General features: G+C 45.5%; 1 protein-coding gene across 3 annotated transcripts in view; it reads left to right on the top strand.

Moving 5' to 3' along the window:
* Positions 1-13,738, top strand: part of VWA5B1 (von Willebrand factor A domain containing 5B1) — a 131,066-nt gene extending 117,328 nt beyond the window's left edge. For all 3 annotated transcript variants that reach the window (XM_020973183.2, XM_078145640.1, XM_078145641.1), the window contains one exon: positions 5,049-13,738. In XM_020973183.2, coding sequence (XP_020828842.1) covers positions 5,049-5,669 — 621 coding nt within the window. In that variant the 3' untranslated portion in view covers positions 5,670-13,738. The remainder of the gene's footprint in view (positions 1-5,048) is intronic.
* The last annotated feature ends 3,549 nt before the right edge of the window (positions 13,739-17,287 follow it).

Raw genomic sequence — 17,287 nt, 5'->3', positions numbered from 1 at the left:
GTTCTACATTCTAACATTCCATATTCTAAGATCCTTTACAGCTCTGATTTTATGCTTCCTAACATTGCAAGTTCTAAGGTCCCCTGAGAAGTCCCCAGATCTCTTTCAGACAAACCACCACCTCCATCCTGAACCCACATTATTCCAATTAACTTTTTTAAAGTTTATCTTGGGGCAGCTAGGTGGGGCAGTAGATAGAGCACCGGTCCTGGATTCAGGAGGACCTGAGTTTAAATCAGACACATAACACTTACTAGCTGTGTGACCCTGGGCAAGTCACTTAACCCCATTGCCTAGCCAAAATAAATAAAGTTTATCTCAATTAAATCTCATCATCTTAGATTCAATCCAAAATTCTGACCTGTTGAGATCATTCTAGATCTTGATTCATGTCTCTAACATCTTTACCAGTTATGTGTTATCTTTGAATTTAATAAGCATGGCATCTATGCCTTTATCCTAATCATTGATTTAAAAAAAAAAACATTCAACAGCACAGGGCCCAGGGCATTCCACTGGAGACCTTCTTCCCTGTTGGTATTGAACCATTAATGATGACTCTTTGGGTCTGATCATTCAACCAGTGCTGAAACTGTACTATCCTCTAGCCCATTTTATCTTTTCTACAAGAAAAGTATGAAAAATTTTGTCCAATGTTTTGTTAAAATCTGGACAATCTCAACTACCCCTGATCTACCAGTCTACTAACTCAGTCAGCAAAGGAAATGAAGCCGGTCTGGCCTGGCTTATTCTCAATGAAGCCGTGCCAGCTCTGTGATCACTGTGGTCATTTCCAGATGTGCCGCAACCATCTTTTTAATAATACATCTAAAAATCTTGCCAAAAAATGAACCAAAAATCCCTGGTCTGTCATTGACAATTTCTATTCTCTTCCCTTTAAAAAAAATCAGGATATTTGCCACCCTCCAACCCTTTGGTAATCATTCTGCTCTCCATGGTATTTCACAGATCACCAGCCATGAATCTTATTTGCTGGGTCTTTCAGTATCCAAATATGCAATCTGAGCTAGTGACTTGAATTCATCAAGGGAAAATAGGTGATCTTTTACAATCTATCCCTCTATCTACCTTGGCTATCAACTACCTGTTAGAGATTTTTGTTCTGTCCTTTACAATCCACAGATCCTTGGCCAAGAAATAAGAGTTGAATAGCCTTGTGGTCCCAAGCATCCAATGTCATTATCTCACCCAACCAAAGCAGCAGTCTTCCCCTTTCTTTGATTTATTTTACCCAACATAGTTTTTAAAAAAAGAACCCTCCTTCCTTTTATTGTTCTTAGCTCTCCTCACCAACCTCAGTTCCTTCTGAGCCTTAGCATCTCTAACACTATACTTACAGGACTAGGCCATGCTTTCATAATCATACTCTCTTACCTACCTTCACTTCCATAGATGTCTTTTAAAAATATAAATTGTTTGATGCACATACATTGATCTCTTTACACAATTCCTTCTTTTCGCTTCTTCAAATAATAAAGCCTATGCTCCAGTGTCTTTACAAGAATTCACCAAGAATACCTAAGAAGGTAGCACTGAGATCTGGTGAATTGAAACCATGACTGGGATATGTCTCTGGAAGAGGCTAGACCTTAATTAAAAGAAACAGAATAGGCAAAAGTGGAGATGAGGGTAGGTAAGAAAGAAGTAGCATTGAGTACATTTAGAAGATAAGTTCATATAAAAAAATCCAGAAAGCAGAGGGACAGAATGGTGGAGAGAACTTGGGTTAATAAGATCAGAGACAGAAACAAAAGCAATGTTTTCATTGGAGCATACTACGGAGCACTTATCCAGAAAGAGGAAATGCACAAGAAGCTTAGGGCAGAGATCAGAAGCCTGGAACAGAGGCTTGATTTAGGTGGGAACAAGGAATATTATTGTCCAGACATCTGCTAGAACTCTTTCCCTGTCCAAAGCAGAGAGCTAATAATATCTTGACTTGCCTAGATTATCATTTCATCCTTCAAAAAGTGATTGTTGTGTCCAAAGTTGGGGTTTTCTTGGCAAAGATGTTGGAGTGGTTTGCCATTTCTTTCTCCATCTCATTTTACAGATGAGGAAATTGAGGCCAACAGGGTTAAGTGACTTGCCCAGGGTCACATAGCTAGTAAGTGTCTGAGGCCAGATTTGAACTTAAGAAGATGGGTCTTCCTCACTCCAGGCCTGGTGTTCTATCCACTGACCCACCTAGCTGCCCCTTCAAAAGGTAGAGAAGCCTACAAGTAGAATCTATTCTTGATCTGATCTCACCAACATGGAAAAAGTGGTTGCTGAGGACAGAAATGATGGGAATTTTCAGGAAGATCAACTATTCCATAGTAGAATTTATGACAGAGGAGAAGAAAAACAGGAAGGGTTTAACATGTACCCCAGATTTAGGTTGATCAAATTCCAAAGGTTTCAGAGAAAAGATCTTAAGAATTAAAATTCAACCAGGAAAGTTATCCCAGACAGGATGGGAAGTTCCCAAGAACTAAAATCTGAAGACACAAAGGGAAAGCATTCTAATGAGGAAGAAAAGGTCTAGGGAACAGCCAGTGAAAATAGCTGGACTTGGGAGAACAAAGTGTCATGTCACTGACCTTTTGAGAATGTGTGGAGAGTAAGGTGAGAAGACTTGGAAAGGTTGGAAGGAGCCAGGTTATGAAAGACTTTGAAAGCCAAACAAAGGATTTTATATTTGATCCCAGAAAAAAATAGGGAACCCCTGGAGTTTATTGAGTGGGGCGGTACCATCATTTACCTGTGCTTAAAGAATATCAATTTGGCTACAGAGTGGAGGATGGCCTAGCTATTTCAATAGTCCAGCTGACAAGGGACTGAACCAGAATAATGACAGGGATGGAAGAGTGGTGGAAGAGAGAAGGGAACATATTCTAGAGATGTCACACAGGTAAAATTCATAGGCCCTGGCAAGAGACTGGATATGAGAGAGAGGATGTATGAGAGAGAGAGAGTGAGAATTTTAGGATAACACCTAGATTTTGAGCCTAGGTGATTGGCAGGATAATGGTACTCTTAACAGTAATAGAGAAGTTAAACAAGGGGAGGGTTTGAGGGAAAAGACAATGAGTTCTGGACATACTGAGTTTTAGATGTCTATAAGACATTGGGGATTTCCAATAGATAGTTGGAGTCTGTAAGACATTCAGTTGGAAATTTCCAATATATAGTTGAAGTCTATGAGACCTTCAGTTGGAGATTTCCGATAGATAGTTGGGGTCTATAGGACATTCAGTAAGAGATTTCCAATAGATAGTTAGTCTGTAAGACATTCAGCTGGAGATTTCCAATAGATAGTCAGAGATATGAGATGAGTTCAGAAAAGAGTTTAGGACTGGACAATTAAATCTGAGAATCAACATAGACATGATAGTCAGATCCATAGGAGTTGATGAAATTACCAAGTGAAAGAGTATAGAGAAAGAAGAGAAGAGGGTTCATAGCAGAGCCCTGTGGGACACCCACAGTTAGTGGACATGATCTGGGTAAAGGTAAAGTAAAGAATAATGAAACGGAATGCTCATGCAGGTAGACAGAAAACCAGGAGAGAGGAATATCATGGAAACCTAGAGAAAAGAGAGAGAGAGAGGAGAAGAAACATCAATAGTATTGACAGCTACAGAGAAAACAGGAAGAAAAAGGAATGAGGAAAGGTCATTAGATTTGGTCATTAAAAGATCAGTGGTAACTTTGACAACAATGCTTCAGTTGGATGATGAGGCCAGAAGACAGACTACAGAGAGTTAAGAGAGTGAGAGGAAAGGGGAAGGGGGCACCCGTTATAGGCAGCCTTCTCAATGAGTCAGGAAAGGGAGGACAGAAAATAAATTTTGGCTATCCAGAATGGACAGATCAAGTGAGGGTTTTCTGAGGATGGGTAAAATATGGACATGTTTGTAGCAGTAAAGAAACAGTCAGTATACAGGAAGAGATTGAAGATTGATGACAGACTAGGGACGACAGAGGGGGCACCCTTCTGGAGAGGACAGGATGGAGTAGGACCTCTTCATGTAAAATGAGTGAGGAAGAAATAGTAGCAGAAGGCATCTGAGTGATGAGAGATGAGGAGGAGAGAAGAAAGGGGAGCTCTTTGCTAATGGCCTCAAATATTTTTAGTGACCAATTAGCCAAAATCCTCAGCTAAGAGAGTTGGGGGAGGGAGAGCTATGGGAGGCTTAAGGAGGAATAAAAAGGTTTGGAAGAACCATAGTGGCTAACAGGACAGTAAGCTAATTAGGGAGGCCTTGCTGCAGTGAGGACCCAACTGCAATCATGGAACATAAATCTGTAGTGGACTCAACAATTTTGTGATTCCCTCCATCTTTGTTCAGTGGCATGCAAACGGGAGCATGGGTGGATGGTAGAAGTAATCCAAGGCTAAGGTTGGGCAGGACAAGACCTTCGATAGGACACAGAGTCAAGGGGTCAAACCCAGGTGCTAAACACCGCAGGATGTACATTAGCTGTGAGACTCTGGGCCCATAGCATTTTCCTAATCTGTAACAGGAAGGATTGGATTTGATGGCCCTGAAGGTCTCATCCATCCTCAATCTAGAACTCTATGAATAAACACTCTTTTACCTCTGCCTTTTAGAATCTTCAGCTTCCTTCATGTCAGATGCCTCCTCCTACAGGAAGCCTTTCCTGATTCCCTCCAGTTGTTAGTACCACTCCCCTGTCCCTTTTTCTTATATTTACTTGTCCACAAAGATGTTGTTTTCCCAAATAGAATATAAGCTCCTTGAGGGCAGAGATTGGGGTTTGTTTGTTATTTGTCTTTGTGTTCCCAGGATCTAGCACTGTGCTAAGCACTTGATAACTGTTGAATCTAATTTAACTGAGTAAGCAAATTGAGATTTGAAGAGACTTGTCCAGGGTCACACAGATGGTAAATGTCCGGTACTGGATTCTAAGCCAGGTCTTCCTGACCCCAAGTCCAGCTTACTTTTCACAATGGGATGCTGCTTTCATGAACTTTAAGAACGTGTGACCTGAAACCCTTCTCTTTCTCTTTGGCCCCCCAGGTCTCTCTACAGATGGCCTCAGGTGCCTTCCTGCTCAGCCAGGCCTTCTGCAGGGCCACAGGCATCCCCATGGAAAAGCTTAAGTGGACCTCACCATTCACCTGCCACCGTGTGACACTAACCTCCTGCTCCCACAGTTCCTCCCAAAACCAAGACATCCTGCCTCCAGAGCCCAAGAGTCCAGGCCTCCAAAGGCCCAATGGCGCCTTCCAGATTTCAGCCCAGAGCCAGCTCATCTCAAACAGCTCAGAGACCTTCTGCCGAATACCCTGTGCTGAGCCCCTCCTGTCCACAGCCGAAAACTCCCTGAGCCATTCTCCTGATCCATCCCATGGGGCTGATAGCAAGCAGGCCCTGGAGATCGATGGATCTGAACAAGCCGGCAAGGTGTGGGCCACAGCAGTGGCCTTGGGATGGCTGGAAAACAGCTCAGCCTCCTACTTTGTGGAGTGGGAATTGGTGGCAGCTAAAGCCAGCTCCTGGCTAGAAGAGCAGGAAGTCCCTGAGGGCCGTCCCCTGGCCTCCGTGAAGACAGCCGCCCAGCAGCTCTTTGTCCTGCTTCGGCACTGGGACGAGAACCTTGAGTTCAACCTGCTTTGCTACAACCCCAATAGTGTGTAGGATTTTTGGGTGGGTGGGAAATTTGGGATGAGGGAAGGTAAAGGAGCAACAGAGGCCTGGGAGAAACCCTTGAGGCTGCGGCCGATATATTTGAAAAAAAAATCATTAAGAGGACTGAACTGGGAGTCAGAAGGCCTGGGTTCTAACTTACTGTATGACCTTAGGCAAGTCCCCTTCCCTCTCTGGGTCTCAGTTTCCTCCTCTGTAAAATGGGGGAGATTGGACTCTCTGAGGTCTGGTCCCTTACAGGTCTAAGGTCTCTATGATCTCCTAAGATCTGGTATCTTCAGGGTCAGATATTCTGGTAGGTACTTTATCCTACCTGTCAACCACCAGTGCTGTTGTCCTGAAAGAGTGTTGCCCCATCCCAGAGGATAAAAGGATCCTCATTTCCCCAACTCTGCTGCTTACCCTACAGCCTCCAGCCCCAGGGCTGTGGGGACCCACTGCAGCATCTCTGGAGTGCAGCAACTTGGCTCTGCTCTGGGGCCATCCCAGACATACATGAGCAATGAAGGGAGGGAGGGGCCACCAGCCCCCAAGGGAACTGAGACAGCTCAGCCTTATCTGGACACTTGACATTTTGGAACAGAAGGAGGGAGATACAGGTAGGGAGACAGCTTTGCCTCTAATGATTCTGAGAGGAAATGTCAGAGGTTTCTCTTCCCCAGCCCCGAGGTGCTAACCCTCTGCTCCCTGATTCCCACCAACACCTGGAACCTTAGTGGCCACTTGGCTCCCAGTCATTGGTCCCCATAGATCTTAGTCCAAGAGTTGTTTCTCTGACCAGATGCACCTCCCACCCCAAGAGCTGAGCTTCCTTGAGCTTCGCTGAGCTTGATCAGCCCCCTCATCTGATACAAGACATTTGCCTTCTCTGGGCTTCAGCTGCCTCATCTACAATGAGAGTCAGACTAGGTGACCTCCAAGGTCCTTCCATTCTGTGTTCCCCCATCTTCTCCTCTAAGTTTCCTTGCCAGAGAAATGATTTGAGGAGCTCTGCCTTATCTCTAATATTCTTTGTCCTAAGGTCTTTCAACTCTAACATTCAATATTCTAAGATACCTTACAGCTCTGGCATTCCATGTTCTAGGACCCTGCCCGCTCTGACATTCTGGGTTCTAAGGGTCCTCCCAGCTCTGACATTCTGTTATGAGCCCTCCAGTTCTGATATTCTGGGTTCTAAGGGTCCTCCCAGGTCTGACATTCTGTGCTCTAAGGGTCCTCCCAGCTCTGACATTCTCTGTTCCAAGAGCCCTTCCAGCTCTGCTGTTCCCTGTCTTTAGGTCTCTTCCACTTCTAAATTCCAAGTCCTGAATCACAAATAAGCAGTGCCCTTGGAGGGTTGCCCTCCTGGGGCTGTCATCATACAGACCACAGCTATTCCAGCTCCTGCCCAAGGACATGAACTCTTCTCAGAGGAGAAGCAAGCCCTCCCCAGAAGGCAGCACTCACAGGGAAGAGCTTTTTTTCTCCTTTGAAAAGCTTGCTTGTGGATCAAGAAACCAGTTGTTCTGGGGTCCAGACTTCACAGAATCTGACCAGCGACTATCCACTGTGGATTCTGAGGGCAGCAGCATCCAGGAATAAGACAAATATTCCAGCAGGTTAAAGGAGGCTAACATTTTCTTCTCTGCTACCTAACTATCCATGAGGAGACCTTGGCATGTCACTTTCTATCCCTAGACCCCAGTGTATTGTTCTTTAAAAAGGGATCATTGGATAAGGTACCTTCTAGCTCAAAATTCCATGAAGTTGCCACACAAGGACAAGTTAAAGGAACTTTGAGATGTTTTTCATGGAAAAAAAGAAGACTTCTCTGGGACATAATGGCAGCCTTCGTATTTGAAGAGCTGTCAAGTTAAAAAAAAAAAAGCATTAGTCTTATTCTGCCCAAGTGGACTGGGCTGTTCTCTATCCCTGAAGGTCTTTGAGCAGGGGGTAGGTGGTTGTCAGGGTTGCTGAAAAGGGATTCTAACTCAGGATGGGTTGGACTAGATGTCCTAGGAGATCCCTTCTACCTCTGAGATTCTGTGATTCTATGATTCCCTTACACCCTCCAGAGATATAGCAAGGGATGCAGCTTTTATGGACACTGAAAGGATTCACCTTGGTGGAAGGGGAGAAAAAGGAGAAAAAGAGGTAGGGAAAAGAGAGGAGAGGGAGAAGGAGGAGAAGAGAGAGAGAGACAGAGAAAGAGAGGAGAGACAGAGGAGGGGGGACAGAGAAAGGAATGAGAGAGAGAAGGAGGTGAGAGAAGAAAAAGAGAGGAGAGAGAGGAGAAAGGGGAGAGAGAGAAAGGGGAGAGATAGAGGAGAGAGGAGGTAGAAAGAGAGAATGGGAGAGAGGCAGAGGAGGGGGGACAGAGAAAGGGAAGAGAGAGAGAAGGGGAGAGAGGAGAGAGAGAAGAGAGAGAAAAAGGGGAGAGAGAGAAGGGGGAGAGAGAGAGAGGAGAGAAGAGGTAGAAAGAGAACAGGGGAAGAGAGAGAGACAGAGAGAAAGAAGAGGAGGAGGAGGAAGGAGAAAGAAGGAGGGAGACAGAAATGGAGACAGAGAGACAGAGATCAGGCCTAAGGAGACAGAGAGGTATCATGGAGACACGGTCTCTGGAGGAAAACCTGGGTTTAAATCCAGCCTCTGCTCCTCAGTGCTTGTGTGATCTAGATTAAGTTTCTTAACCTCCCAAGACCGTGGCTTTCCCATCTAGAAAACTGGCCTTTGAGATTTGGATCTGTCAGCCTAGGACTCTTAGTCATTTCAGCCGTGTTGACCTCGGGGTTCTTCTCTGCCAAGTTAGGAAAGCAGCCAAAATCAGTTCCTCAGGTTCCTTCCGGCTCCAACCCTACTGTCCTTTTGTGTCCTCCTTGAAACATGATAACCAACATAAAACACTTTAAAGTTTGCAGAGCATTTTACATATGATTTCTCCTTTGGGCCCCCCAACATCCCTGTGAGGTTCCAGAGAGAATCATGGAATCATAGAATTTAAGAGCTTGAAGGAACCTCAGCAGCCGTCTCATCCAACCTGGACTGTCGTGGAATGTCATCTGTCAATCAGACATTTATTAATCACCTACTATGTGCCACAGATTGTTTTTGTTCAGTTGTTTCTCAGTCATGCCCAAGTCTTCATGACCCCATTTGGGGTTTTCTCAGCAAAGACACTATAATGGTTTGCCATTTCCTTCTCCAGCTCATTTTACAGATGAGGAAACTGAGGCAAACAGGGTGAAGTGTCACATAGCTAGTAAGTAGTATCTAAGGCTGGATTTGAACTCAGGTCTTTCTGACTCCAGGCTTAGTGCTCTATCTACTTTACCACCTAGCTGCCCAGGCATTGAAGGTGCAAAGACCAAAACAATCCCTCAATGAGCTTATATTCTATTGATTGAGACAAGTACATACATGAGTACATACATGATAAATATAAAAAATAAATGCAAAAATCACAACTCAAAGACAAGGTAACTTGAGGAGGGGAGAGGAAAGGACACTAGAAGCTGAGATCTAGAATGAATTCATGTACAAGATGAATCTGAGTTTTTAAGGAAGAGAGATTGTATGAGGCAGAGGTAAGGAGAGATGGAGTGTCATGAGTGAGGAACAGCAAGGCTACCAGGTTGGTTGGGTCCAGCTGGAAGAAGAGACTGGGTCTATGTTGGGGAAAGGCTTTAAAAGAAAAAAGTGAGTATTTTCTCCTAGAATAGATAGGGAGCGACTCAATTGATTAGGGGAGTAACATGGTCAGATGGGCACTTAAGGAAAATTACCTTGGCAAGAGTGTGGAGGACAGCCTGGAGTGGGGAGTTTGTTGAGATAGGCAGACCATTTAGGAGGGTGTTGCAATGATCCAGGTGAGAGGTGAAGAGGGCCTGAACGAATCTTCTGGTTGTGTGAGTGGAGAGAAAGGGATGGATGTGAAGGATGTCATAGAAGTAGAAATGACTGAGATTTGGCAACTGATTGGATGCATAGGATGAAGATAATGGTGAGGTTATATAGACCTGAGAGACTGAAATCACGGACTTTAAAAGAAATAGGGAAGTTTGGCAAAGGGGTCAGTTTGGGGTGGGGGAGAAGGTGAGTTCTGTTGAAACATTCTACGTTTGAGATGCTCTCAGGACACCAAGTTTGGAAGGTCCAATTGATAATGATTGATGCTGTGGACCTGAAGCTCGGGGGAGAGTCTGGAACGGATATAGAGATCTGTGAGTCATCTACACAGAGAAGAGGAATAAATCCATTCAAGTCAATGAGGTCACAGAGAATGTGAAGAGAAGAGGGTCTAGGGCAGCACTTTGGGGGCATATTCATAGCGTGCCTAGTGCCTGACCTTGAAGACCTCCCATAAGGAGAGACCCTCATCGTTCCAGACACCTCATTATTCAACTATGGGACAGTTCTAACCATTAGGCTATTTCTCTTGAAATTTGCTTCTTCGCATCTTCCATTCTTAATTCTGCCCTTTGGGGCCGTGAAGAACAGTTGTCCCTCCTTCTCCACCAGACAGTCCTTCAGGCACTTGAAGACAGCTTAGATTGCCTGCTGACATTCCCGCACCCCCAAGTCTTCTCTGGGCTAACCATCCCAGGTCTTCCAACTGCTCCTCATCTGCCATGGGCTCTAGGCCCTTCGTCACTCTGGTTGCCCTCCTCTGGCATATGCTTTCCAGCTTATCAGTGTCCTTCAACAGTGATTCCCAGAACTGAATACAACACTCTAGATGGGATCTGACATGGAGAGAGGACAGAGGGACTTGGGGACTCTACATCTTGCATGAGGAAACTGAAACTGAGATTGTTACTTGCCCATAATTAAAAAGCTAGTGAGTTGTTAAGAGGCGGGATTTGAACCCAGATCTTCCTGTTTCCAAATCCGACTCTATTCTCTATCCTGTGATGCCTCTCAACTAAATATGCCTTTATTCTACCCCTTCCACTTGTGTGCCCCAACTCAGCAGAAAAATTGAGGGAGTCATTGTTCCCAACCAAATGAGTTTCTTGATGATGTCTGAGGCCACTGATGGTTCTTGCAGGATCTTATACAAGGCCTAGGCTCTCCCAAGGCCTCAGGGAACATCTTGTTCACATAGGATGCAGAGGGAGCAGGGAAAGCAATGCAAGAGGAGACCATGAGAGGAGAGGAAGGCTCAATTTCCTCATTTACAAAATGGGGAAGTTGAATTATATTTGAAGTCCTTTTCACTTCTAAAATCCCACAGTCCCATGAGAGGAGGCAGCCATAGTCAAGCCCCAATCCAGCAAACATGGATTAAACACCTCCTATGTGCTATAGGAAGACTAAAACAAAAAGATCCCAGTGAAAAGCTGATCTGAAGTAGTATTGTGCTATTCCCACCCCTGCCCTGCCCTGCCCTGCCCTGCCTGGTCAGCCTTCTGTGCTTTCCTGTATCCCAGGGGTCCTCTCAGGTAACACCCCAGGCACTCTGGGCGAGTCCTGAGAGGAAGTTCCATGACAGCCGCTCACTGCAGGATAGTGATCAGCCTCAGATGCTGTCCCAAGCTATCCACTCAGCTGAGAATCTAGCATCAGGTTTAACTCAGTGAGGGAGCTGAAGGTCAGGGAAATGCCTCTGGTTTGGTTGACTCAGGGTCAATGTTGTTGAATGGAGTGAAGGTTCCGGGCTCACTGGCTTGGTTTTCCCTTTAGCAAGGGAGTGGGGGAGGGTACAAATGTAAACATTTGCCACACATGCATGTATGTGCACACATGTGCCTATGCAGTCACACACACACACACACACACACACACACCTACAACTTTTTCCTGTAGCCAGTGGTTCTGAGACCTGCTTAGGGAAGATTGAAATGAACATTAGCACTATCGCATTGGAAAGAGGATGACAATAGAGTCTTAGATTTGGAGTCAGAGAACCTGAGTTCAAATCCAGCCCTACTGCTTAGGATCTTGACCAAATCTCTTCCTCTGGACCTTGTTTTCCTCATCTATAAAATATGGGGATCAAACTGGTTGGTCTCTATGGGCCCTTCCAAGTCTGGGGCTATGATCCCACCAGCTCTGAGGTAGATTCCTCCAGCTTTGTGATCATGAGTCACTCAAGGATCCAGGGATGCAGGGGCAGAGCGAACTCCCCATGTTGCTCTGCCCATCCCCCTGTGAACCTACAGAGAGCTGCCTTCCAAAAGACCTACCTGGTCTTTGGACTCCCTTTGGATTCCTTTGGACTCAGCTAATGCTCAGTGTGGAAGAAAGTGGCCACTTTCCCTTTTGGCTTAAGAAATGGCCTACTTGGCCACCTATCTCCCTTTGCTCTACAGTCAAGGAATATAGCGGGTCCATAAAAAGAGGAAACATTTAAGGGTCAGGTCCCCCACCAAAGACCCAGGGCCAAGACAGGAAGCATTCCAGTGGGATGCCTGCTTTCTCCCAAGATCCTTAGATCTCAGCCATCATCCTTGGCCCAGCCCAGTCAGGCGACTAACCTGGGAGAGCAACTGGGCCACCTACAGAAAAGAACCACCCAGACCTGGGATTCATAAAAACCATTGACATTGGCCTTGTAAATAAACTTGGCGACTTGCCAGCCTGCACCTATTTCTCCAGCCTTCAAATTCCTAAAGTGCAGGGACAGCCAAATGACAGGCATCAGCTCTCTCCAGGTGGCATCAACTGGGTCTTAACCCTGAGAAAGAAGGACCAGAGATAGTTCCTGGGGCCAGACTAACGTGTTCTCTAAGCTCTCTGACAAAGGACACAGTGGAGCCCCTTTCAAGAAGACAAGACCCCTTCCCCTCCATGGGCCTTGCCTCCTTGCATTCTTGTGCTCCCTGGCTGATGCTTCCCAGGGCTCTGCTACGCCTTTAGGCTGGTCACAGCAGGCATTTTCCAAGAAAACATTCTGTGTCTCAATTCCAGCCCTGGAGGGATCCTGCAGGAATCCCAGGAACCTGGCCCTAGGGATATTAACACTGCATTCTGGAACTGGAAGCATCCTACCCACACTCCAGGACAGGACAACTGAGGCCATTTCTACCCTGACATTGAGGCTCATACTCTTCATTGCCTGATGGAGCCCACATTGTTCTTTCCACAGGCTCGGAGGGTTGTCTAGGGGGTCCCGTGTCACTGGGTCTTTGGGAGCACACTAGTGGAGAAATCGACAGGTCTTCCAGTTGTAGTCACTGACCTGAGGTGAAGGAGACCTCTGGTGTAGACGGCCACAATGGCTCCCCTACCCTGATTCTTGGTTAATGATGGACAGCCCCCAGCAGGGCTCCATGCCCCCTGTAACTGGGCTCCCCCACCCTGGCCTCTCAACAGCACTGCCTCACCCCTTTTCCCACCAAGCATGGTGGACCTTGTCCTGTCCAGACTGCAGCTGACTTTGGGCCTCCAGGGTGCCAAGCTCACGCTGGGGCCCCCATGTGGCATTCTTGGTTGTGGTACCCATAATATCATTTCACCGTCCTGCCAGTGGCTTTGGTTTAAGTGACCTGGTGTCATTTCCTCCCGTGCCTCAAGTGCCTAGGGATGTGTACCCCTGCTCCAAGCCTGCTCTCCCTGCTCACTTTTCCCACCGCTGCCGCATCTGTAAAGCTTCCTTTCTCCTTTAAAACCTGTTGGTGTCAGCCAACGACCAGCCAATTCATCTGCCCCCTGAGTAGAAGCTTCTGTTCACAGACTAATGGTTTGTTTATTTAACTGGTGGTCTCTGCCCTGCCTAGAGCAGCCAAAACAGTTTGTTCACTGAGTCTGGCAAAACGACAGATTGTACTTAATAACAACAACTCCTGTTTCTCTAGGGTTTTGAAAGGCACAAAGTGCTTTTCTCACCATAACCCGATGACAGAAGGCCCCCCCACTCCCACTCATGCCATCATTCCCATTTTACAAATGAGTAAACTGAGTCCCAGGGAGGTTAAGTCATTTGCCGAAGGTCACCTAGCCAGTAAATATTGATCAGAGCTTGAAGCATGCTCTCCCAGCTCCAAGAAACCCACTCTTTCTACTGCCCCCACCTCCACATTGACTTCTGTTTGTCCCTTAGTCTCCCCATTCCACCCCCAATAAAGTGGGCTTCTTTCTTACACCAGTGGTTTATTCTCTTTAGATCAACCTCACTGTAATCCCATCCCTTTGCCACTGGCGATCAGAGGCTCAGTGGCGCCAGGATCCGTAACACATCACAGGGATTTTGCCCATTTGGACATTTTTATTAGTCATCGTTTCATTTCAAGATGGTAGACCAAATCACAACCTGAATTTTGATTGTCTTGATGCTACTCTCTGGCTGTGTGACCTGGGGCTAGTCACTTAACTTCTTTCATGGGATGATTATAACAAAAGCACACTGGGTAAGAAGAAAAAAAACCAATGTCATTATAAGCCAGGGAAAAGATCACCAGGCTAGGAGTCGAGATCTGCATCAGTCACAGTCCTAGCCCTTCCACTACCCAGTCCTAGAACCTTTGGACTTCAGTTTTCTCATCTATAAAATGGGACGAGGTGATGAAGCTCCATTTGGAGTAGAGGATGTGGATTCACAACCTGGCTGGTCTGCTTACTGCCTGTATGACCTTAGGCAAATCTCTTCTCCTCCTACCCGTGCCCCAAGCCAGAGTTTCCTCTTCTGTAAAAGGAATGGACTGGACTAAAAGATGATCTCTAGCTCTGACATTCTGTGATCTGAAACATCCCCAATTCCACATAATTAGGAGCCCTGGTTAGGACCATACCCTTCAGGTGAACTATATTTCATCAATAACAGGTACTCTATAGAAAGCCATTAAGAAACAGAAAAGGAATGCAAAATCTGGAGTGAGTTATAGCAGGAACAGCTGTAGAGGTCAGAGGTCCTGGGTTCAAATCCCAGCTCTGCCATTTCTAGAGGAAGTAAGGGGCTAAATACAGAAAGAATGCTAGATGCAGCTAGGTGGTGCCATAGTGCACAGAGCACCATCCCTGGAGTCAGGGGGACCTGAATTCAAATCCGACCTCAAACACTACCTATGTGACCCTGGGCAAGTCATTTAACCAAGAAAGACAGACAGACAGACAGAGAAAGAAGAGAAGAAAGAAAAGAAAGAAAGAAAAAGAAAGAAAGAAAAGAAGAAAGAAAGAAAGAAAGAAAGAAAGAAAGAGAGAAAGAAAGAGAGAAGAGAGAGAGAAAAGAAGAAAAGAAAGAAAGAAAGAAAGAGAGAGAGAAAGAGAGAAAAGAGAAAGAGAGAGGAGAAGAGAGAGAGAAAGAGAGAGAGAGAAAGAGAAAGAGAGAAAGAGAGAGAGAAAGAGAGAGAGAAAGAGAGAAAGAGAGAAAGAGAGAGAAGAAGAAAGAAGAAAGAAAGAAAGAGAAAGAAAGAAAGAAAAGAAAGAAGAGAAAGAAAGAAAGAAAGAAGAAAAGAAAGAAAGAAAGAAAGAAAGAAAGAAAGAAAGAAAGAAAGAAGAAAAGAATGCTAGATAGTAGTTAGAGGACCTGGGTTTAGCTTTCAGCACTGCTGCCTCCTCCCTGTATATTGAATCCCAAGATTTAGGGGTAGGAGGGACCCAAGGAGTCCCAATGCCAACAGAGGGGGAAGCTAAGGCCAAGGCCCAGAGAAGGGACACTGTTTGCCCAAGGTCACATATCAATTAACAAGAATTTTTAAAGCACCTACTATGTGCCAAATATAATAAAGTACCAGCCAAGATTTTAACCCAGATCCTCTCACCCTCATTCCAATGCTCTTTCCACCTAAAACCTTGAGCAAACACTTCGTTTCATCTTCTCCATCTTTAAAGATCCCTTCTAGCTTTAAATCCCATGGTCCTACGAATGAAAGCAGGAATATTGATTGATTTGGAAACCACCTTTTCATGTACTAAGAGTCCCTTAATAGGAAAAGCTAATTAAATAAACCCTCAGGTTGAGCTGAGAGGTCCTTGGGCGAATCCATGGGTCCACCCTTGGCCAGCTTTTGCTGTGACCAGACATCCTTCGTCTGATATGTAGGGCCTTGAGCCAGCTCTCTTCGCTGAGGGAAGGAGAGGGGATCCACCATCCTTAGCAACTCATCCCATGTCTCTTTGTGAGCCCCAAGCACTTGTTGGTATACCATCATCCTTTACCCCAACCTCTGTCATGGCTGCTAATTCCTCAATAAAAGTGAACTGTGTGTGAACCTCTTCTCTTTGAGGTTTATTTTTCCCAGGGGTAGAAGGGAAAAAAAGCGTGGCCCTGTGGTACGGGGAGGAGCAAGGTGGAAACACCTGATACCCCTACACATACTGTGCAGGGATTTGAAAGGAGGTTGCTCAGGACTCTCTTTGTCTCTCCAGAAGGTGAGTGAGGGGAGGTTGCTTTGGGTGCAAGGGTTTTGCAGCCAAGACTCTCAAGGCTATTTGGGGTACAATCAAAAGAGAGAACAGTAGCTCTGAAATTTAAGATTGAGATTTCAAATTCCTACTTTCCTACTTTATATCTGGATGACCTTTGGTAAGTCACTTTTTCTTCACTAGACCTCAGTTTTCCCATCTGCAAAATGGAGAGATTGGATTAAATGTTCTCTTTCTTTACAGTTCTGACCCTGAAAGTTCATGTAAAAAGAGGAAGGTGCCAAGCAAGGTCAGGTCTATGTAAAAGGACCATTAATTTAGCAGCTGGGCACAGCCCATCTCAACAGTGCTCAAAATGACTGCTTCGTGATTCCTATTAGCATCACTGAAAAGCTTCAGTTCAATTCAATAAGCATTTATGAAGCAGTTACTATGTGCCAGGTACTATGCTAAGCACTGAGGATACAAAAAGAGGCAAAAGACAGTCCTTGCCCTCTTAGATCTTACAGTCTAATGGGGAAGACAACATACAAACAAAGTTATACAAAGCAATCTATAGCCAGGAGAAATAGGAAATCTTAACAGAGGGAAGGCACTGGAATTGATGGGTTGGGGAAGGAAAGGTGATATTTTAGTTGGGACTTAAAGGAAGCCAGGGGAGGTCAGTAGTCAGAATGGAGAAGGGAGAACATTCTAGGCATGGGAAGAATGCCCAGGGCCAAAAGATGGAGGGTCTTATTTGTGGAACAGCCAAGAGGCCAGTGTCACTGGAATGAAGAGTATATAGTGGAAAGTAAGGTGTAAGAAGACTGGAAAGGTAGGAAGGGGCTAGATCAGGAAGGGCTTTGAACGCTAAACAGAGCTCCTAGAGACAATAGGAAGCCACTAATGTTTATCGAGTAGGGGGGTGACAGAACAGATTCACCTTTTAGGAAAATCACTTTAATGCCCTTGGGTCATTGGCTCACCTCTGCACCCAGACCAGGCTGCTGGACAGCTAATGGGTATTCAAAGTCAAGAGACCTGCCCTTTAAAATCTCAAAACACTCTCTCCCCTGCCCCCAGCCAAGAAACCTTTCCTGACTTTTTCTGACCTCACTGAGCACTTACATTTGTGGTAAGGAGGTAAGACATATTCAGCTGCTTCCAGGACTGCCCTGCTCTATTCCCCAGTGAGATCAGGAGAGGGCAATGTGCTATAAATGTCACCACCATCTTCAGAAGGGGCAGAGGGATGGAGATGGAGAAGTAGCCTGCACAACAAAGATTCAAATGATGACACCCTGAAATGAGCATAGTGAAAAGAGCACTAGACCTGAGCTGGGAAA

The sequence above is a fragment of the Phascolarctos cinereus genome, unplaced genomic scaffold (assembly GCF_003287225.1).
Source record: "Phascolarctos cinereus isolate Bilbo 61053 unplaced genomic scaffold, phaCin_HiC Scaffold_726;HRSCAF=1367, whole genome shotgun sequence".
Lineage (NCBI taxonomy): Eukaryota > Metazoa > Chordata > Mammalia > Diprotodontia > Phascolarctidae > Phascolarctos > Phascolarctos cinereus.
The sequence above is the reverse complement of the archived record's forward strand: the minus strand, read 5'-3'. Positions and strand labels throughout refer to the sequence as shown.